The 15,774-nt window shown below is 44.7% G+C and overlaps 1 protein-coding gene across 5 annotated transcripts in view; it reads left to right on the forward strand.

The window, feature by feature from the left end:
* mast4 (microtubule associated serine/threonine kinase family member 4) overlaps positions 1 to 15,774 on the forward strand; it is a 105,243-nt gene that overhangs the window by 72,223 nt on the left and 17,246 nt on the right. For all 5 annotated transcript variants that reach the window (XM_080847752.1, XM_080847753.1, XM_080847754.1 and 2 more), the window contains 15 exons: positions 54 to 142; positions 3,498 to 3,567; positions 5,100 to 5,178; positions 6,992 to 7,149; positions 7,644 to 7,719; positions 8,187 to 8,396; positions 9,109 to 9,210; positions 9,798 to 9,930; positions 11,220 to 11,287; positions 11,602 to 11,687; positions 11,890 to 12,098; positions 12,345 to 12,483; positions 12,909 to 13,041; positions 13,488 to 13,653; positions 14,766 to 14,867. In XM_080847752.1, the coding sequence (XP_080703878.1) occupies positions 54 to 142; positions 3,498 to 3,567; positions 5,100 to 5,178; positions 6,992 to 7,149; positions 7,644 to 7,719; positions 8,187 to 8,396; positions 9,109 to 9,210; positions 9,798 to 9,930; positions 11,220 to 11,287; positions 11,602 to 11,687; positions 11,890 to 12,098; positions 12,345 to 12,483; positions 12,909 to 13,041; positions 13,488 to 13,653; positions 14,766 to 14,867 (1,820 nt within the window). The remainder of the gene's footprint in view (positions 1 to 53; positions 143 to 3,497; positions 3,568 to 5,099; positions 5,179 to 6,991; positions 7,150 to 7,643; positions 7,720 to 8,186; positions 8,397 to 9,108; positions 9,211 to 9,797; positions 9,931 to 11,219; positions 11,288 to 11,601; positions 11,688 to 11,889; positions 12,099 to 12,344; positions 12,484 to 12,908; positions 13,042 to 13,487; positions 13,654 to 14,765; positions 14,868 to 15,774) is intronic.

Raw genomic sequence — 15,774 nt, forward strand, 5'->3', positions numbered from 1 at the left:
ATGGTGTGTCCGTCTGCTGCACTGGTTTTAACACGTCTCTTTGTTTTTCACAGCTGCAGGACAAGCAACAGAAAGAGCCTCATAGGAAGCGGCCAGTCTTCAGCACTTCCACGACCCCACTCGCCCCTGTCATCTCACACAGGTAATGTGTGTGTGTGTGTGTGTGTGTGTGTGTGTTTGTGTTTTTTGTGTGTGTGTTTGTGTGTGTGTTTGTGTGTGTGTGTGTGTGTGTGTGTGTATGTTTGCATTTGTTGCACATTGTTTTGATTGTCTGTGAAATTACTCATGCGAGGGCGCGGGCGAATGGGCGAGCAGACAGGCGGATGCAAGTTTTTTCGGTTATTGTTCTCGCACGGCACGGCGGAGCTCCCTGCACCACAGTCGTCCCCCTCACCGCCCTGAATGGAGCCCATTGTCTGCCGCCAAACGAAGAAGAAGCCGTCTAGAAAAGCCTAACATCTGAAGTGGGATCTGCCAGTGAATCATTAGCCGCCGGCAGTACCCACCCCCCCCCCCCCCCCAACCCCCCCTTCTGTGTCTGCTCCTGCAGACGAGTGGCTAGGGTGCGACTGTACTGTTACTGTCTAATGAGCCACTTTAGTGAAGGGTCGACCGAACTGGCAGCAACAGTGAAGCCCATGTTTTTCAGATGGAAATGATGAGTGGGAGGAAGACGACCAACGCTAGTGTGCTCCCACTTCAAGGGGTGTTAAGTCAACATGGAAAAGACTGTCTGCTCTGGAGGGGAGTGCAGAAGCACTTTTCCTCAGTGGCTGACTGTGAGATGTGTGGAGTTCTGCACATGTCTGTTGGTCGTGCCAAAGGTCAACAGTTCTTAGTCTCAATCCTTCTAGAGAGGGATCAAGTAACTGCACATTGACCTTTACGGTTTATCCAAAACAACTTAAAGTACACAGTTAAATGTTTTTATCATCAACTGTAGAAATTATTTATAATTCATGCTAGGTATGAGTTAGTAAAAATTGACATACATATTCAGAAACCACTACTAAGATATATTGACATGTAGTGAATTACCATAGCATACTCTGGGCATTGTCCTTCTGCTACTCATCACCGTCATCATGGAGGCTCTTGGGTTTTACATGAGCACCAGCTGTGGACTGGCATTGGTTATTGTGCTGGAAGAATTTGGAAGTCAGGGCACAGGCTCACAGGAAGGAAGTTCTCATGAGGATGTTGATCCCCTTACATGTCCGTCTGCACATAACACAGTACACTTTGTAGACTTTGTGCATTTTCATGCGATTAGAGGCTGCAGCACACACATCTCAAACGATGTTTAGTAGGATTTGTAAGTTTGTTCACACAAGAACACAACACAATGCTTGTGAATAAGGAATACAACAGCTGTGGGCTCTACTATAACCGTGGGGTATATGATTTGCAGAGTTACAGCCGCAATCATTTGTGTTTGTGCCAGTTGAGTTCAGAACCAAGACTAGCTTTGAACGGTCGGGTAGGGTACCATTCAAGAGGGCTTGCAGAAGGTGAATGTAATAGTAAAGTTGTAGACTGAATCGAGAAACGGCTTATTCAATTTTGGCTTGTTTCGTAGGTGCAAGAATAGTCCTCGAAAGCCACAGTCAGTTGGATAACAGTTTTTTTTTTACGTAAGGATGTAATCCAAGATTAACTGAGCGCAGTGGCAGAATGTAAGCGGGCCCGTGTCTTGGCACTCTCACCTGTGCTAAATTGGATTACGCTTGGCCTCTCAGGTGCTCTGCCCAACAGCAACCCCCCACCCCAGCTTCATCTGTTCGCTGTTTAAATCACTGCACCGTTTCAATAGGGGGGAGGATTCAGAAATGAATCAAACCTAATAAGCATCCCGGCCTCATCGGGGGCCTCTATATCCAAACCCAGAGACACCTCTTCAGCGCTTCAGGGGCTGCTTTTGTGTCCTTTGTTTAATCAAGTATTTACCCCCAGCGTTTTCCAATCAAGTTAATTATCTATAATTAATGTTGGACTCAGGGATGTTTTTTCTCCCCCCCCGCTCCTGTCTGCCACCACCTCTGTTATCAGTCAGGGAGCAGGAGTGTTAATCGCTGCCATTTCGGAAGCACCCCGGATCTGAGGTGCTCAGTGGCACGCAGCCATAGCAGGAAGTGCTGCGGCTCTGGTACACATGTGCTTATGGAAATGAAGAGAAGGATTTTTTGGGGGGTTGGAATGTCTCTCCAGTTCCAACCAGACAACAGTGTGTGTTTGTGTCTGTGTGTGGATCCATGTGTGTTTTGTGCGTGCGTGTGCATGCATGTGTGTTTGTGCGTGTTTGTTCTTGCGTAAGTGTGTCTGTGTGTGCACGTGTGTGTATGTGCGTGTGTGTGTGTGCTCCAGACTCCTGTAAAGTCTTGCCACACATGGCTTGTCCACATGAGCACAGGTCTCTGCTAGCTTTTGGCTACGTTGCTCCCTCCTCGCTGTTGGCTTTGTTGTCTACTGGTTTCAGTAGCGGCTTCTTTGTCTGCAACTGCACATGTTGGTTTCTGCGTTTTTTTCTGAGGGTATTAGTGTTACAATGGGATTTTTTTGGGACTCTTAAGGCATGCCAGCATATGCAGACAAAGAGCTGTAGCTGCCATACATGTCTAGTCTTTCTCAGGCCACCTGTGATGAGTTAGAGGGAGAAATGACTTGGCCCTTGTGCTACCAATTTTGTGTCGTGCTGTGGCTTTAACATGCAAGGGAGATTTTCCCCCTAAGTCTTCATTGTTCATTTTGTTCTTTCTTCGCTGTAAATGAAGAGCCAGTCTCAAGTCTGACTTCAGTGAAAAGAGATGAGCTACCTTTAAATAAAAAAAACTAAAAGCCCTCCTCTTCGTCTCATGAGAGGTCCACGTCTCTTCTTCCAAGGGGCTCAAAAATGAAGGGTTCCCTGTCAAAGTTGGCCATCAAGGAAAAGTTATTGAATAATTCATTTTTTTTCTCAGCAAAGAAGTATTACCCCTGATACAGTGTTGCAACTCTGAATAATTTAAAATATTTGCGTTGAGAAGTCTTGCAATACTCACAAACAGATGTGCTTAAAGCTGTGATTTTTAAGTGCTAAAATATGCTAGTGTTCAGACGGCACTTTTTCTTCAGTCACGACTTAGGGACACATCTTTTTCTGCTTCGTTTGAGCTATTGGCAGAGACTGATTCTTTGACATGTATGAATGAATGTTCTTGTATAAAGGACGATAAATATATACTATGCTATATATATATATTAATTAATTCAATTACAAGGGGTTCACACAAATCAAAATGAAACCTTCACTTTGCAACAAGGACTTTCGACATTCGGGAGTTGGGGGGGACTTTTCTATGTACATTTCTTAGCTTTGCTTAGGCAGTCAATCACTGTCAACAGACCCCCTCATTTGACTAAATTAGCATTTTTGAACGTTAATGTAGCTAGAAAGATTTTTGATATTCTGCCATGTATTTTGTTTACCAATGCTGGAATGTCTCATTTGCACTCAACAGGAACGAGTCCCCAGGACAGCCCAAGAAACTTCTCCCCCAGTGCCTCTGCTCACTTCTCATTCGCTCGCAGGTAAGCAAGGATCTCACTTCTTTGGTGGACGGTGGGCAAGAGTAACTGGGTTTCCTCTGTACGTATATGTTGTTATTTAGAGTTGATGTGTGAGGACATCAAGGCAGATATTTTGAGCCATGTTTCCTCGCTAAATGACACTAAATGCTAAAATGCACATTTCTGCAGCTGCGCCTAATAACCTTAACCGTGCTCTTCCCCGCATAGTCTTTCATTTTCAAGGCGGTGCGGTTGACAACACTTTCTGACAGACGCATCCTCAAAATTCAAACCAGAATAGCTCCTTTCATCACTCTCTACCTCCCTCCTTCCCTACCCTCCCTCCCCCACCCCCAAATCGGTCATCACGGGAAGCAGGAACAATGTGTGTGTGAAAAAGCAGTCCCTTTGATGCGCTCAACACACGCTGCCATGCTAGAGGCCGTGGAGCAGTCAACTGTCATCTGCCTTTTTTTTACAACGCTCCGGTGTAATACATGCCTACCCCCACTGACAGATGCACTATATCTTAATATTCGAAATGGCATCAGATGAGGTTCAGCAGTTCAGCGTCGATTCTGTCACAGCCTAACGCTTTGTTCCAGAACTGTCAAAATCAACACTGGCTGTGAAATCACTGTGCTAGTTTGATCAAAATGCTTTATTTTTCTGGTTATCATGATCATGGATATTTTTTCCTCTTGAATATGTAAATGTAACAATTATCTCCACACTATTTCTCCAGTCATGGACACAGAGTAGACAGGTAAACCCCACCCACCTGCTGTTTTTGGCCCCATGTGTGTTACTGAATGTTGATTGGATACCCTTCCTACATATCCATGGCCTGGTTGAACAGTAATCTGAATCTGCAGGTTTAGGCTGCTGTGGACCATTTTTGTGCGTCATTGGTGCTCTTGTTTTTTTTCTTTCTTTTTCATGAGCAAAAAGGATCGGTCCTTCTGCTGTCCAACCAACTGGAAATGTCCTCTGAACACTTTTGTGTGACAGACAAAATGACACCACCACCATTAAGCCTGCAGAGTTAATTTACTGGCAAAAATACCCAGCTGCAGAGGACATGGGCTTGGGATTGCACAGATCATTGGGCATTTGATGTTTGTCTCATGTGTTTGTTTGTTTGTGTGTTTGTTTGTATGTTTGTGAGTGTTTCAAGCTTTCATCTCATTTCATCTCATTTATTTTACGTCACAGGCTGCGTCCTCACAACCCTTATCTCCATTTCAAAAGAAGAGCGCTACTTTGTGCATAAAGATAAACGTGTATGCGTGATTGTATTGTTGCTGGGCACCTGGCGGCCCTCCTGTCTATTGATGAGGCCTTCTTTTGAGATCTGTGCACTGCTCTGGCTCAGATGGTGTGTGTGTGTGTGTGTGTGTGTGTGTGTGTGTCTGTATTTGTGTGTGTGTGTGTGTGTGTCTGTATTTGTGTGTGTCCGTGTGTGCGCGTAGTTGTGTGCGTGTGTGCGTGCGTATCTGTGTTTGTGTGTGTGTGGAGTCCATGTTAACAGCTCTCTCTCTATTTGGCTGCAGGACCGATGGCCGACGGTGGTCTTTGGCTTCTCTCCCCTCATCGGGCTATGGAACCAACACCCCCAGTTCCACCGTCTCGGTACGAATTAAACTCATGTACACAAACGTACATAGGCACAGACATGACAACACACACACAGACATCACAACAAAAGTACCCACTAGGGCACAATCTATGCCTACTATAACAGAAATACAATACCTATCTAATGTTGTAGATATCACCAGTGACATTTTTGTTATTAATACCAAGTGAATATTGGTGCAAGGAGCATCATTGCTGCTATTGCTAATAACTAAAACATATGTAGTACTACTACACATATACTATATTTGGGAAAGAAATCACTCTCTTACATGTAGACCATGTTAGGTTGCACAGCCCGGGGAAGAGCAGCATTTGTTTTGGATCAGCCCCTATGCCTGCCAGGCCTGGCACTGCGCTTAGCGCCAGCTCTCATGTGCCACGCCGAACAGATGCTCTTGTGCGACTGTCTGTCTGGCCAATGCCCGCTATGAGGGGCAGCAGATTTGTTTGCTGGTAAACACATGGGTCTGATACACTGCCAGTGGGCACATACATGCACACATGAACACACACACACACACACACTGCAAAAATGCTTTTCTAACCTAGTGTTATTACTCTTATATTGAGATGAAAAAATCTAGTTGGTCTTGTTTCTAGCTAATTGTACTTACCTAGTGCTCTTTGGTAAGGTTATTTTTGCCTATTTCAAGCAAATATTACTTATTTTAAGAAATCTTAACAAGCCAAATTTGCTTAACGCACTGGCAGCCAAATTTGCTTGTTTTAAGCCAAATTTGCTTAACGCACTGGCAGCCAAATTTGCTTGTTAAGATTTCTTAAAATAAGTAATATTTGCTTGAAATAGGCAAAAATAACCTTACCAAAGAGCACTAGGTAAGTACAATTTAGCTAGAAACAAGACCAACTAGATGTTTTCATCTCAATATAAGAGTAAAAACACTAGGTTAGAAAAGCATTTTTGCAGTGCACATACACAATTTCACATACACTCAATTACACAAACACACACACACACACTCGTGCATATACACAACAATGTAGAAGTGTGATTCCAGTTCTCAGCTGGTGGTTTTGTGTGCAGTAAAATAAAAATATTAATAAGACAAAACTGAGAGTTGGGGATAGAGAAATATACAAAGGGTAACAATGAGTGGGGTAGAGAACTTAGAGACTGGAAAAGGAATGTGAGATAGGATGCCCAATGAGAGCCACACTAATACTGTATTCAGCAAGGGAAAACAAATGTTTTAAGCTGCAAGATAAAATGGGTGGTTTGCCTCACAAGGCACTTTTGGATTAGGGCTGAGTTCAGTCCATTTTTTTCACTGATTACTGTGTTGAGATGGGGAAGGCCATCTCACGATGGCCAACCATGTCATACATGAATAAATGTGATTTTTCTCATTGTGTTTTAAGAAGACTTCATTGAGAACTCTTCATTCTTCATTTTTTTTTTTCATTTCTGCATAAACTGTGGCAGTAAGCTTGTTGTTTGCAGAAAGACATTCATTTGACTTTTATAGCAGCCTTTTTTTGTGTCAGCTGTATTTAACTCTTAATAAATAGATTTATTTGTTTAAAAAAGGTTCCTCTCAATCATCCTGCGAGGGAGAAAATTGAGGGGAACCATTTTGAGTCAACATCAGTGGATTGGCAATCCTGTCACACTCAAAAGGCATTTATTCCTCATTAGGTGTTATTTTCCTCCATCTGCATGTGGTCATTAAGCATTTAAAACTAAACAACGAACAGTTCAAGCCTTCTGAGCGTCATTTTCTCTTTTTTTTGTTTGGTTCTTTTCCTTTTCTTTTCTTTCACTGTATTCTCGTTTCATTTCCAGTCATCCTGTTCATCACAGGAGAAGCTGCACCAGCTCCCCTTTCAGCCCACCCCTGATGAGCTGCACTTCCTCTCCAAGCACTTCTGCACCGAAAGCATCGGCGGTGATGACCAGCGCAGGAGGGCCACGCCTATGCGGCCACGCTCACGCAGTCTCAGGTAAGGACCCAAGGGTCAGAGGCTGGGGTCAGGAGTGTTGGGACAGAGTACCTTGCTAGTTTCTTCTCACAGGGTTATAGGAATTGCACTTTTACATTTATATTTTTTACATTAAGTCATTTAGCAGACGCTTGTGTCCATTGTAATAGGGAGTGTTAAGGGCGAATGTGGTTCTCCTTTGAGGGTGCACTGCATACATAGTCACTTTGCCCGAGAAACAGGGTTGGAAGTACTGGGGCCCCAGGTGACTAGGTAGTGCCACTCCCGCTCGGTTCAGGACCACACAAACCATTAGCTTACTCCTTAGCTTAGTTTAGCTCCCAGATGTGAAATAGAAACACAAGAGATTAGAAACATATTATGTGTAAAGCAAAGTCACAGAAACATGGTGAGACTGTGTAGTACTGCATATTAGAAGGTAATGGGGATCATGATAGACCTAATGGATGGTGAATAGCCTTGTATGTTAATGTGTTGTTCACTTCTGATTTCAGTCCTGGAAGGTCTCCAGCATGCTGTGATCATGAGATTATTATGATGAATCATGTCTACAAGGAAAGATTTCCTAAGGTGAGAAGCTGCCTGTGACCACAATCATAAAATCAATTTGATAACAGCTCGGCAGTACACAGAACAGATGGTAGTTCTTCATTTTTTCCCCTTCATTTCTAATTAGTGACTTTATTGTGTAGGGTGTTGGTACATAAAGCAGGTGAATGGAATGGTCTTTTGAAGTTATATTTGAAAGGCATATTTTTTCTCTCTCTCTCTGTCCCTCCCCATCTCCCTTTCTCTCTCTCTCCCCTTCTCCCCCTCTCCCTCTCTCCCCCTCTCCCTCTCTCGCTCTCCCTCCCTCTCTCCCTCTCTCCCCCTCTCCCTCTCTCCCTCTCTCCCCCTCTCCCTCTCTCCCTCTCTCTCTCCCCCTCTCCCTGCCTCTCTCGCTCTCCTCCTCTCCCTGCCTCTCTCTCTCTCCCCCTCTCCCTGCCTCTCTTTCTCTCTCTCTCTCCCTGCCTCTCTCTCTCTCTTATCCTGTCCAGGCCACGGCTCAGATGGAGGAGCGGATCCAGGAGATCATCCGCTCCAATTCCCCGGAGAGTGTGTTGCATCTGGCTGACGGCGTCCTCAGCTTCGCCCACCACCAGATCATCGAACTGGCCCGCGACTGCCTGGAGAAGTCCCACAGTGGCCTCATCACCTCCCGCTACTTCTGCGAGCTCACCGACAAGCTGGAGAAACTCTTTCAGGAGGTACTTTACCCTCAGAGAATGTCCTCCAAAACTGGAGATTGTCCTCCAAAACTGGAGATTGTCCTCTAAAACTGGACAAACAATTACAGGAGGTGCGTTTATCCTCAGAGATCGTCCCGTAAAGTGGACTGTTTTTTTCTTTTGTTGAAAGGTAGGAGACTTGTTCTAGGAGTGCTGTACAGTAATGAATGTTTTACTTTCCTAAAATTGAAGTCCTGACCCTTTGAATCGCTAGCACCAGCACTTTCCTTATTGAGCTCCTGAGAGCAGGGCAGAGCCAAAGATGACCTCCTGTAGGGTCAAGCCGCCATGTTTATCCCCAGGCAGTTTATCAGTATTTCATGTAATGGGGGAATTAAACCATCAGTTTGGAAGTGCCGGCTGCACATTTTAAGGCTTGTGCTAAAGAAGGTACAAATTCTCAGGCTGTTTTTACATACGCTTGCATTGGCTTTGTGTCCAAACAATGGTAGCATGACTGCACAGGCATTGTCGTGTAGCCCACTGGAGTGGCTATTGTTTTTGAAAAGGCATTCAGGAAATGGCTGGGAGAAATAAACAGAATCCCCAAGACTCATTACCATGGATAATGTCGGGTTGATTGCCAGGCTGAAATTCTTCTTCTTTTGCACGTGATGGGAACATGTGTTGGGCCTTGCAGACCTTGTTTAATGATGTATGGGCTTCTCTGTTTGTGTGTGTGTGTGTGTAGTCCACAGAGCGGTCCGAGAGTGGGGAGGTGATCCTCATCAAGGAGCTTGTCAAGAAAATCCTCATCGTCATCGCTAGGCCAGCTCGACTCCTGGAATGCCTGGTGGGTTCTCACTCATAACTCATAAAATATTTATTGTAGTTATTTCGAGAATGCTTTAATTCTAAGTGACATGTGGGTAATGTTTTTCTGCTGACTTCGCCTGCGAGTCATGCATCTTACCTACAAGACTCTTACTATCTACTTTTTGCATGTAGTTTAGTCCACAGCATGTAACTTCATGTTTTACATTTTTTTAAGCTGATGTGTTGAGTTTTACATTTTTTAAACCGAAGTTTTGTATTAGGATTGTATCACTGCAACTGAACTCTAAAGGTCTTCATTGGGCAGATGAGGCAACCCTCCTTTCCTCTGACTTTCACTGCAATGTCCCAGTTCAGTGTTCTAGAATGATCTCCCTGTTCTCCTGCGTTAAGCTAGGAAACAAGGCCAGGCAGGTGTATGAAGGCCTGACCCAGTGGCCGCCATGTTGTTTTCACCCAGTTCCTCTTCAAAGCAATTGCTTAAGAAGTGGTAGCCACTGAACTCAGATTTGATATGTAAATCCTCATGTGAGGGTTTTTAAATGTCTCTGGGTGACTGCCAGACTTGGTTGGTAACGGGGTGTTTTGGTCTTTTTTTCTCTGCAGGAGTTTGACCCAGAGGAGTTCTACCACCTCCTCGAGGCGGCCGAGGGCCATGCCAAAGAGGGCCAGGGCATCAAAACAGACATCCCTCGCTACATCATCAGCCAGCTGGGCCTTACCCGAGACCCACTAGAAGGTGAGGCCTTATTTAACACTGCTAGTTTTCTGGGCTCAAAGCAATTTACGGCTGTGGTGCTGTTTGCCCTGAACTCCTTCCCGTCCTTTACAAATCGTATTTTAATCAAACTACGTGTACTTTGATTGCTTCATCATGCGTCGTTTATATGTCTGTGGCTGTGAGGAACAAGCGTTCTATAACCTTGCAGCTGCGATTGGACACAGCTTTAGCAGCTGATTCAGCCGACTTCACACCACAACAACTCATCTCTGCGACATTCTACAATGGTTCAGTCTCGTCGCAAATCTTGGGGATTAATTGGCCTTAAACTAAAAGTTTCCTCATAGAATTTTGAAGCCAGTTCTGTTGTTTACATTTAACACAGAATTGAAATGCTACATCTTCATGAACCCATCTCCCTTCCTTAGAAGTTTCAGGACTTGTAGTTCTGTGCCCTGTAAAATTCTCTGTGGCCAACATCTCTGAACGTGGTTGCTAAACACTCTCCATCTGCGAACCAAACCCTCTGTGACATTACATGGCTCCCCACTCCATTGTAATGTGCGAGCTGGCGATCATTAAGGCTAATTAGGAATGAATGCTCTCCCTGCCCATGGGACCAGCCGAGATGTCTTCATCTCCGCGCGCCAGACCCATTTGGAGCAGAGCCTCCCCGCACTTGTGCTCCAGATCCTGGGGGACGCATCTCATTCCTTCTGCCGGGCACCGCAGGCCTGGAGATGGACTCGGGGCAGCTGTTTGAGCGAGGCTTCAGCTGCACCTTGGACACTGCTGGGACATTAAAGTGAAGCCTGCGGCTCATTACCTTTCCATACTTCGCATGTTTCAACTGGATGGAGGCGAGCGATGCTCACTCAGTACGCTCTCTTAGAGTGAGGTGTGGGGGATGGGGTCGGGATGTTGGGATGGGATTCGTTCTGGAGTTGCAGTTTTTTTGGAGGGAAAATGCCTGCCATGTGTTTGAAGCCCTCGTCTCAATTTCCGGCCCATTTCACCCGTTTTGGCGTTTCCCAGAGTCAGCTCCGGGGAAGTGATTAAGTGGAAAATCTGATTCCCTCTCCCGTCTGGTGGTGAAGTAAATGCTGGCTAAACAAGGAATGTGTCAATCAACATGAACCCCCAGGCCCTCCCCCCGTACACACACACACACACACACACACACACACACACACACACACACACACACACAGATATGAACCGCATTCTGGATCTCCATTTCGCTCTGTGGAAATGATGGTTATCATTAATTCATACATCTCATCATTGTCTGTATTTTTGGTCCATAGAAATTGCTCAGCTGACCAGCTACGACAGTGGGATAGCGGAGACACCCGAAACGGATGACTCTGTTAGTGTGAGTAGACTTTAAAGGCTTCTCTGCATGTTGTCATTAAAATCAGACCATTCACCCATATCCCTATCCTATGCTTTAGCCTTATGGGACATGATGTGCCGCTTCTGCGTGCGACTAGTTCAACCTAATGTTCAAGTTCAAGGAGAGGAAAATAAAGACAGCGATGACGTCCCTCTGTCAATGATAGTGTTTAGAGATGACTGACTTCAGTACACATTTATATGGACATATAATTACATAATATGACCTGATTAAGTGATGTGGGTGATTAATAAAAATGAATGACTCTGACTTAATCTTTTTTTCACTCCCAGAGCTTGAGTGCATCACTACGATCCCGACGCAAACCCTGCGAAAACGACTTTGAGATGATCAAGCTGATCAGCAACGGCGCCTACGGGTAAGGCTCTTCCTCTGGAGTGATAGAGGGCACATACTACTTACCCAGTGCCCCCACTGTGATTTATTATGATGACCGCTTGAGCAGTTCTTGTCTTTAGTCAGACCTCCTGAAATCAAGCCTTCTCTCTCAGCCACCCTTCTCTCATTCTCACGTGCATTGCAGCACCGGAATTAAGTTCTTCTCTCTTTCACTCGAACAGGGCCGTGTACTTGGTGCGGCACCGGGAGACGAAGCAACGCTTCGCCATGAAGAAGATCAACAAGCAAAACCTGATTCTGAGGAACCAGATTCAGCAGGCGTTCGTGGAGAGGGACATCCTGACTTTCGCCGAGAACCCCTTCGTCGTCAGCATGTTCTGCTCGTTCGAGACGCGGCGGCACCTCTGCATGGTTATGGAGTATGTCGAGGGTAGGTTGGACAGAAAAGTCATAATCATGCACAAACAGTTTCACCACAGAATCGTTAAGTTCCCTTTTAAGCCAAGAACCACTTGACCCTGTAGCACATTCAAACGGTATCTGGACTTACCAGTGAAAATGATGCCTTTTTTACTCTCTGGTCAGATAGTATCAGGGATATGACTGTATGACAATACCGTCTCTTTAACACAATAATTAGTCATGAATGGGAATTGTGTTTCTCTTCCTGTGTTAGGAGGGGACTGTGCCACCCTGCTGAAGAACATGGGCCCTCTGCCCGTAGACATGGCCAGAATGTACTTTGCCGAGACTGTCCTAGCCCTGGAGTACCTGCACAACTATGGCATTGTTCACAGGGATCTCAAACCAGACAAGTGAGTCTGCCATGCTGAACTGGTAGAGCAAGGAGTCACCAGTGCCCAGGTCATGGGGGCGCTTCCTCTGTAACACAGAGACCAACAAAGTGATAAAATACATCTTTATACAAATATATATGTAGATGCCTTGTTCAAAAAACAAATATAATTGGTTCTACTTAGACCGAGATTGTCTTAGCCAATGTTAAAGTCAAGTCTTTCTAGCACAGAGAGTTAACATTCATGAACATAAACTAGATTCTCGTGCAAAGGTGCCAGTTTTCAAATTGCAGTAGACATCCTGAATAATATTACTCAACTAATCTGAATGGTTGCACTCACAAATGTAGATGGTTAAAGATTACTCAGAGATACTTGCTTAATGATTGTGTATTGCGCAGTGTAATTTATGTGTGTATTTATTGTTTGTCCTCTTTTAACAGTTTGCTGGTGACATCCATGGGTCACATCAAGCTCACTGACTTTGGCTTGTCCAAGGTGGGACTCATGAACATGACCACCAACCTCTATGAGGACCACATCGAGAAGGATGCCAGAGAGTTCTCAGACAAACAGGTCTGAGATCCTCTTTCATGTCTGCCACCATGGTCTACCTTTCTCAGAGACCATCTGACATCACTGCTTGCCTCAATTCTGTATTACGACATAATTTGATGTATTTGTGTTTGGCATGAATATATAAAAATGTAAGGGAGTATATGAACAAAAAATAGCACAGGCATATAATTATTTAACATATATTTCATTGTATTTATTCCTGTAAAATTACCATAATATTTAATCTAATCAGATCTGTACCTGAATGAGGTCATAATTGTTTCCTTATATATATATATATATATATATATATATATATATATATATATAAGCTTTTTGTACTGTTTATAGCTAGTTGTACTATTGTTGTGTTATATATTGTCCCTCGTCTTGCCAACCGGAGCAGCACTCTGTATGTGAATTCAATGACAATAAAGGCTTTTCTATTTCTATTTTTATTATAGGTGTGTGGAACCCCTGAGTACATTGCCCCGGAGGTGATCCTGAGGCAGGGCTATGGGAAGCCCGTGGACTGGTGGGCCATGGGCATCATTCTGTACGAGTTTCTGGTGGGCTGTGTGCCCTTCTTCGGGGACACTCCTGAGGAGCTCTTTGGCCAGGTTATCAGCGGTCAGTGTCCTCCCTCTTCTGGTGCCTAGTAGCTTGTTTGCCCTAATGGGTCAGTTTTCTGTGTACCGAGTTGTAGTAGTAATAGCCGATTTGTTAAATGATGCATTCCAGAGATTGAGATGTTTGTTTTTATGTAGCTAGATTATAAGTTGATCAAAGGCTGGGGCTTTCTTCTGCAGCCTGATTCTTTGCTTGTCCTACATTATGTAATTATAGTTAATTAGGGACCTGATCCCTAATGCAATCTAAATGTGAGATGTCATAGTTTGAAATTGCTGGCTTAATTAACTAAAAAAAAAAAAAAAGAGTTCTGATAACAGCCTGAATTAAGGTGTGGACAGGAATCCGTTTTGTCCAGCTTCAGTGTGACTGATGTCTGACCTGAAACATGCCCTCTCCTCTAAATGCTAATGGTGACTTTGAGGGAGCGAGCCCAAGTCACCTCTGTGCTCAGATCAGTTATTAACGCTGTAGAAATTAATGACGTGACGGCATCCATTTTGTGTGCTCTCAATCATGGGAAAAGCCGCTGGGACGCAGTGTTAATTAAAAGGCAAGTCTTCCAGAAGCTTCCATGGCCTCGGGGCCTCAGATGCATATTCATGGCTGGCTTCCAGGTTTCATTAAGATGTGTGGCACATGGCTGGTGCTGCCGCTGCCGCCTCCGCCGAACCAGTCACTGAACGAGCGTTTGGCTTATTTTTCTTGCGCCTCATTTGTTTAATCCTGCAGCCCTTTTAATTGTGCACACATTTGCACAATCGCTGTGCCCTTTCTCTCTTGTGTGGTCTATGCACCCCCTAAGCCTAATGAATTATAGATGTAGACACCGGTGCTTAGGGTACCGTTGTAGCCGGGAAGGACATCAGACATCTTCATTTAACCATTGCCGTCTCACTGGGGACTTTAAGGGTGGCTTAACTTTCATCATTGAGCTGAACTGGAGGGCTGTATTTCCTCCTTCCCTCACTTTCCGACTAGTCAAAACCAGTGTGGGAGACACGGTGGCCTGTTTGATGACGAACTGCTAGATATGTTTTTGATGTGTCTGAATCCTGGCAGATCATGAGGTGAGAGCCTTTGTTTTATCTGTTTTGTCTTGTGCCTCTCAGATGAGATCAACTGGCCCGAAGGGGACGATGCTCCACCCGGGGACTCTCAGGAGCTCATCACCCTGCTCCTCAGGCAGAATCCTATGGAACGCATGGGAACAGGTAAGAGCCTTAGCACACACTTGTCCAAAAATACACCCAACACCCTCTTGATTAAAGGTCAGGCCCTTTGAATATAATACTTTCATTTTGTCAAAATTCGGCTCAATTCTCCTCATGGCCTGTCCAGTGAGTGCTCTCCAAAACACTCAGTTGCTCATGCACAGTCCTGGCTCTGCAAATGGGATTGTAGGATTTTGGTTAGTCATAAAACCATTACATTTACATTTATATTTAGTCATTTAGCAGACCCTTTTGTCCAAAGCGACGTACAAGGGAGACCATGGTGTTCTAGCCAACATGTGTCCTGTTTTACCTAATGGTGTTAGGGTGTTACCATTTTGGCTTCACCTCAAGTTGGTTTAGGCACTTTATTTCCAAGCAGACCTCAAGCCAACCAGCACACATGGAAAGTTCTAGGCACTGACACTACAGCAGCTGTCATAGTCCAGGCTGCTCAAGGTTGTTCTGTTCTTTGCTCTTTCCTGTTCTTCTTTACTGTTCTTTGGAGTCTCATTGCCAGCTGAGACTTTTTGACAGGGCCATTCTTTCTGCCTCTTTACTAATGACTTTATTCTCATGGCGTGCAATCAATATTATGTGGTATTAAACATTGTTCTTAAGGGCATAAACTCTGACACTGAAAAGTTATAAATGATTTCCATTATTTGTACTCTAAGTCAAAGCACAAGTTATTGCTATATAAAATCATTTGAGTCACCTTCAGGGTGGTAAAATGGGAGTGTTTTAAATTGATAGGCGCTGGTACAATAATCAGGCAGCCGTGTTGATTCGTGCCCTGGCAGTTTGCGCCACCTCAGCTGAGCGTGATGATGAAAAGCCGGTGTTGAGGTGGAAATGGGGTCATTAGGGGGTGTCGCATGGGTCACGCCACGTCCCCAGCCCTCCC

The sequence above is a fragment of the Sprattus sprattus genome (assembly GCF_963457725.1).
Source record: "Sprattus sprattus genome assembly, chromosome: 11".
NCBI classification, from domain to species: Eukaryota; Metazoa; Chordata; class Actinopteri; order Clupeiformes; family Clupeidae; genus Sprattus; species Sprattus sprattus.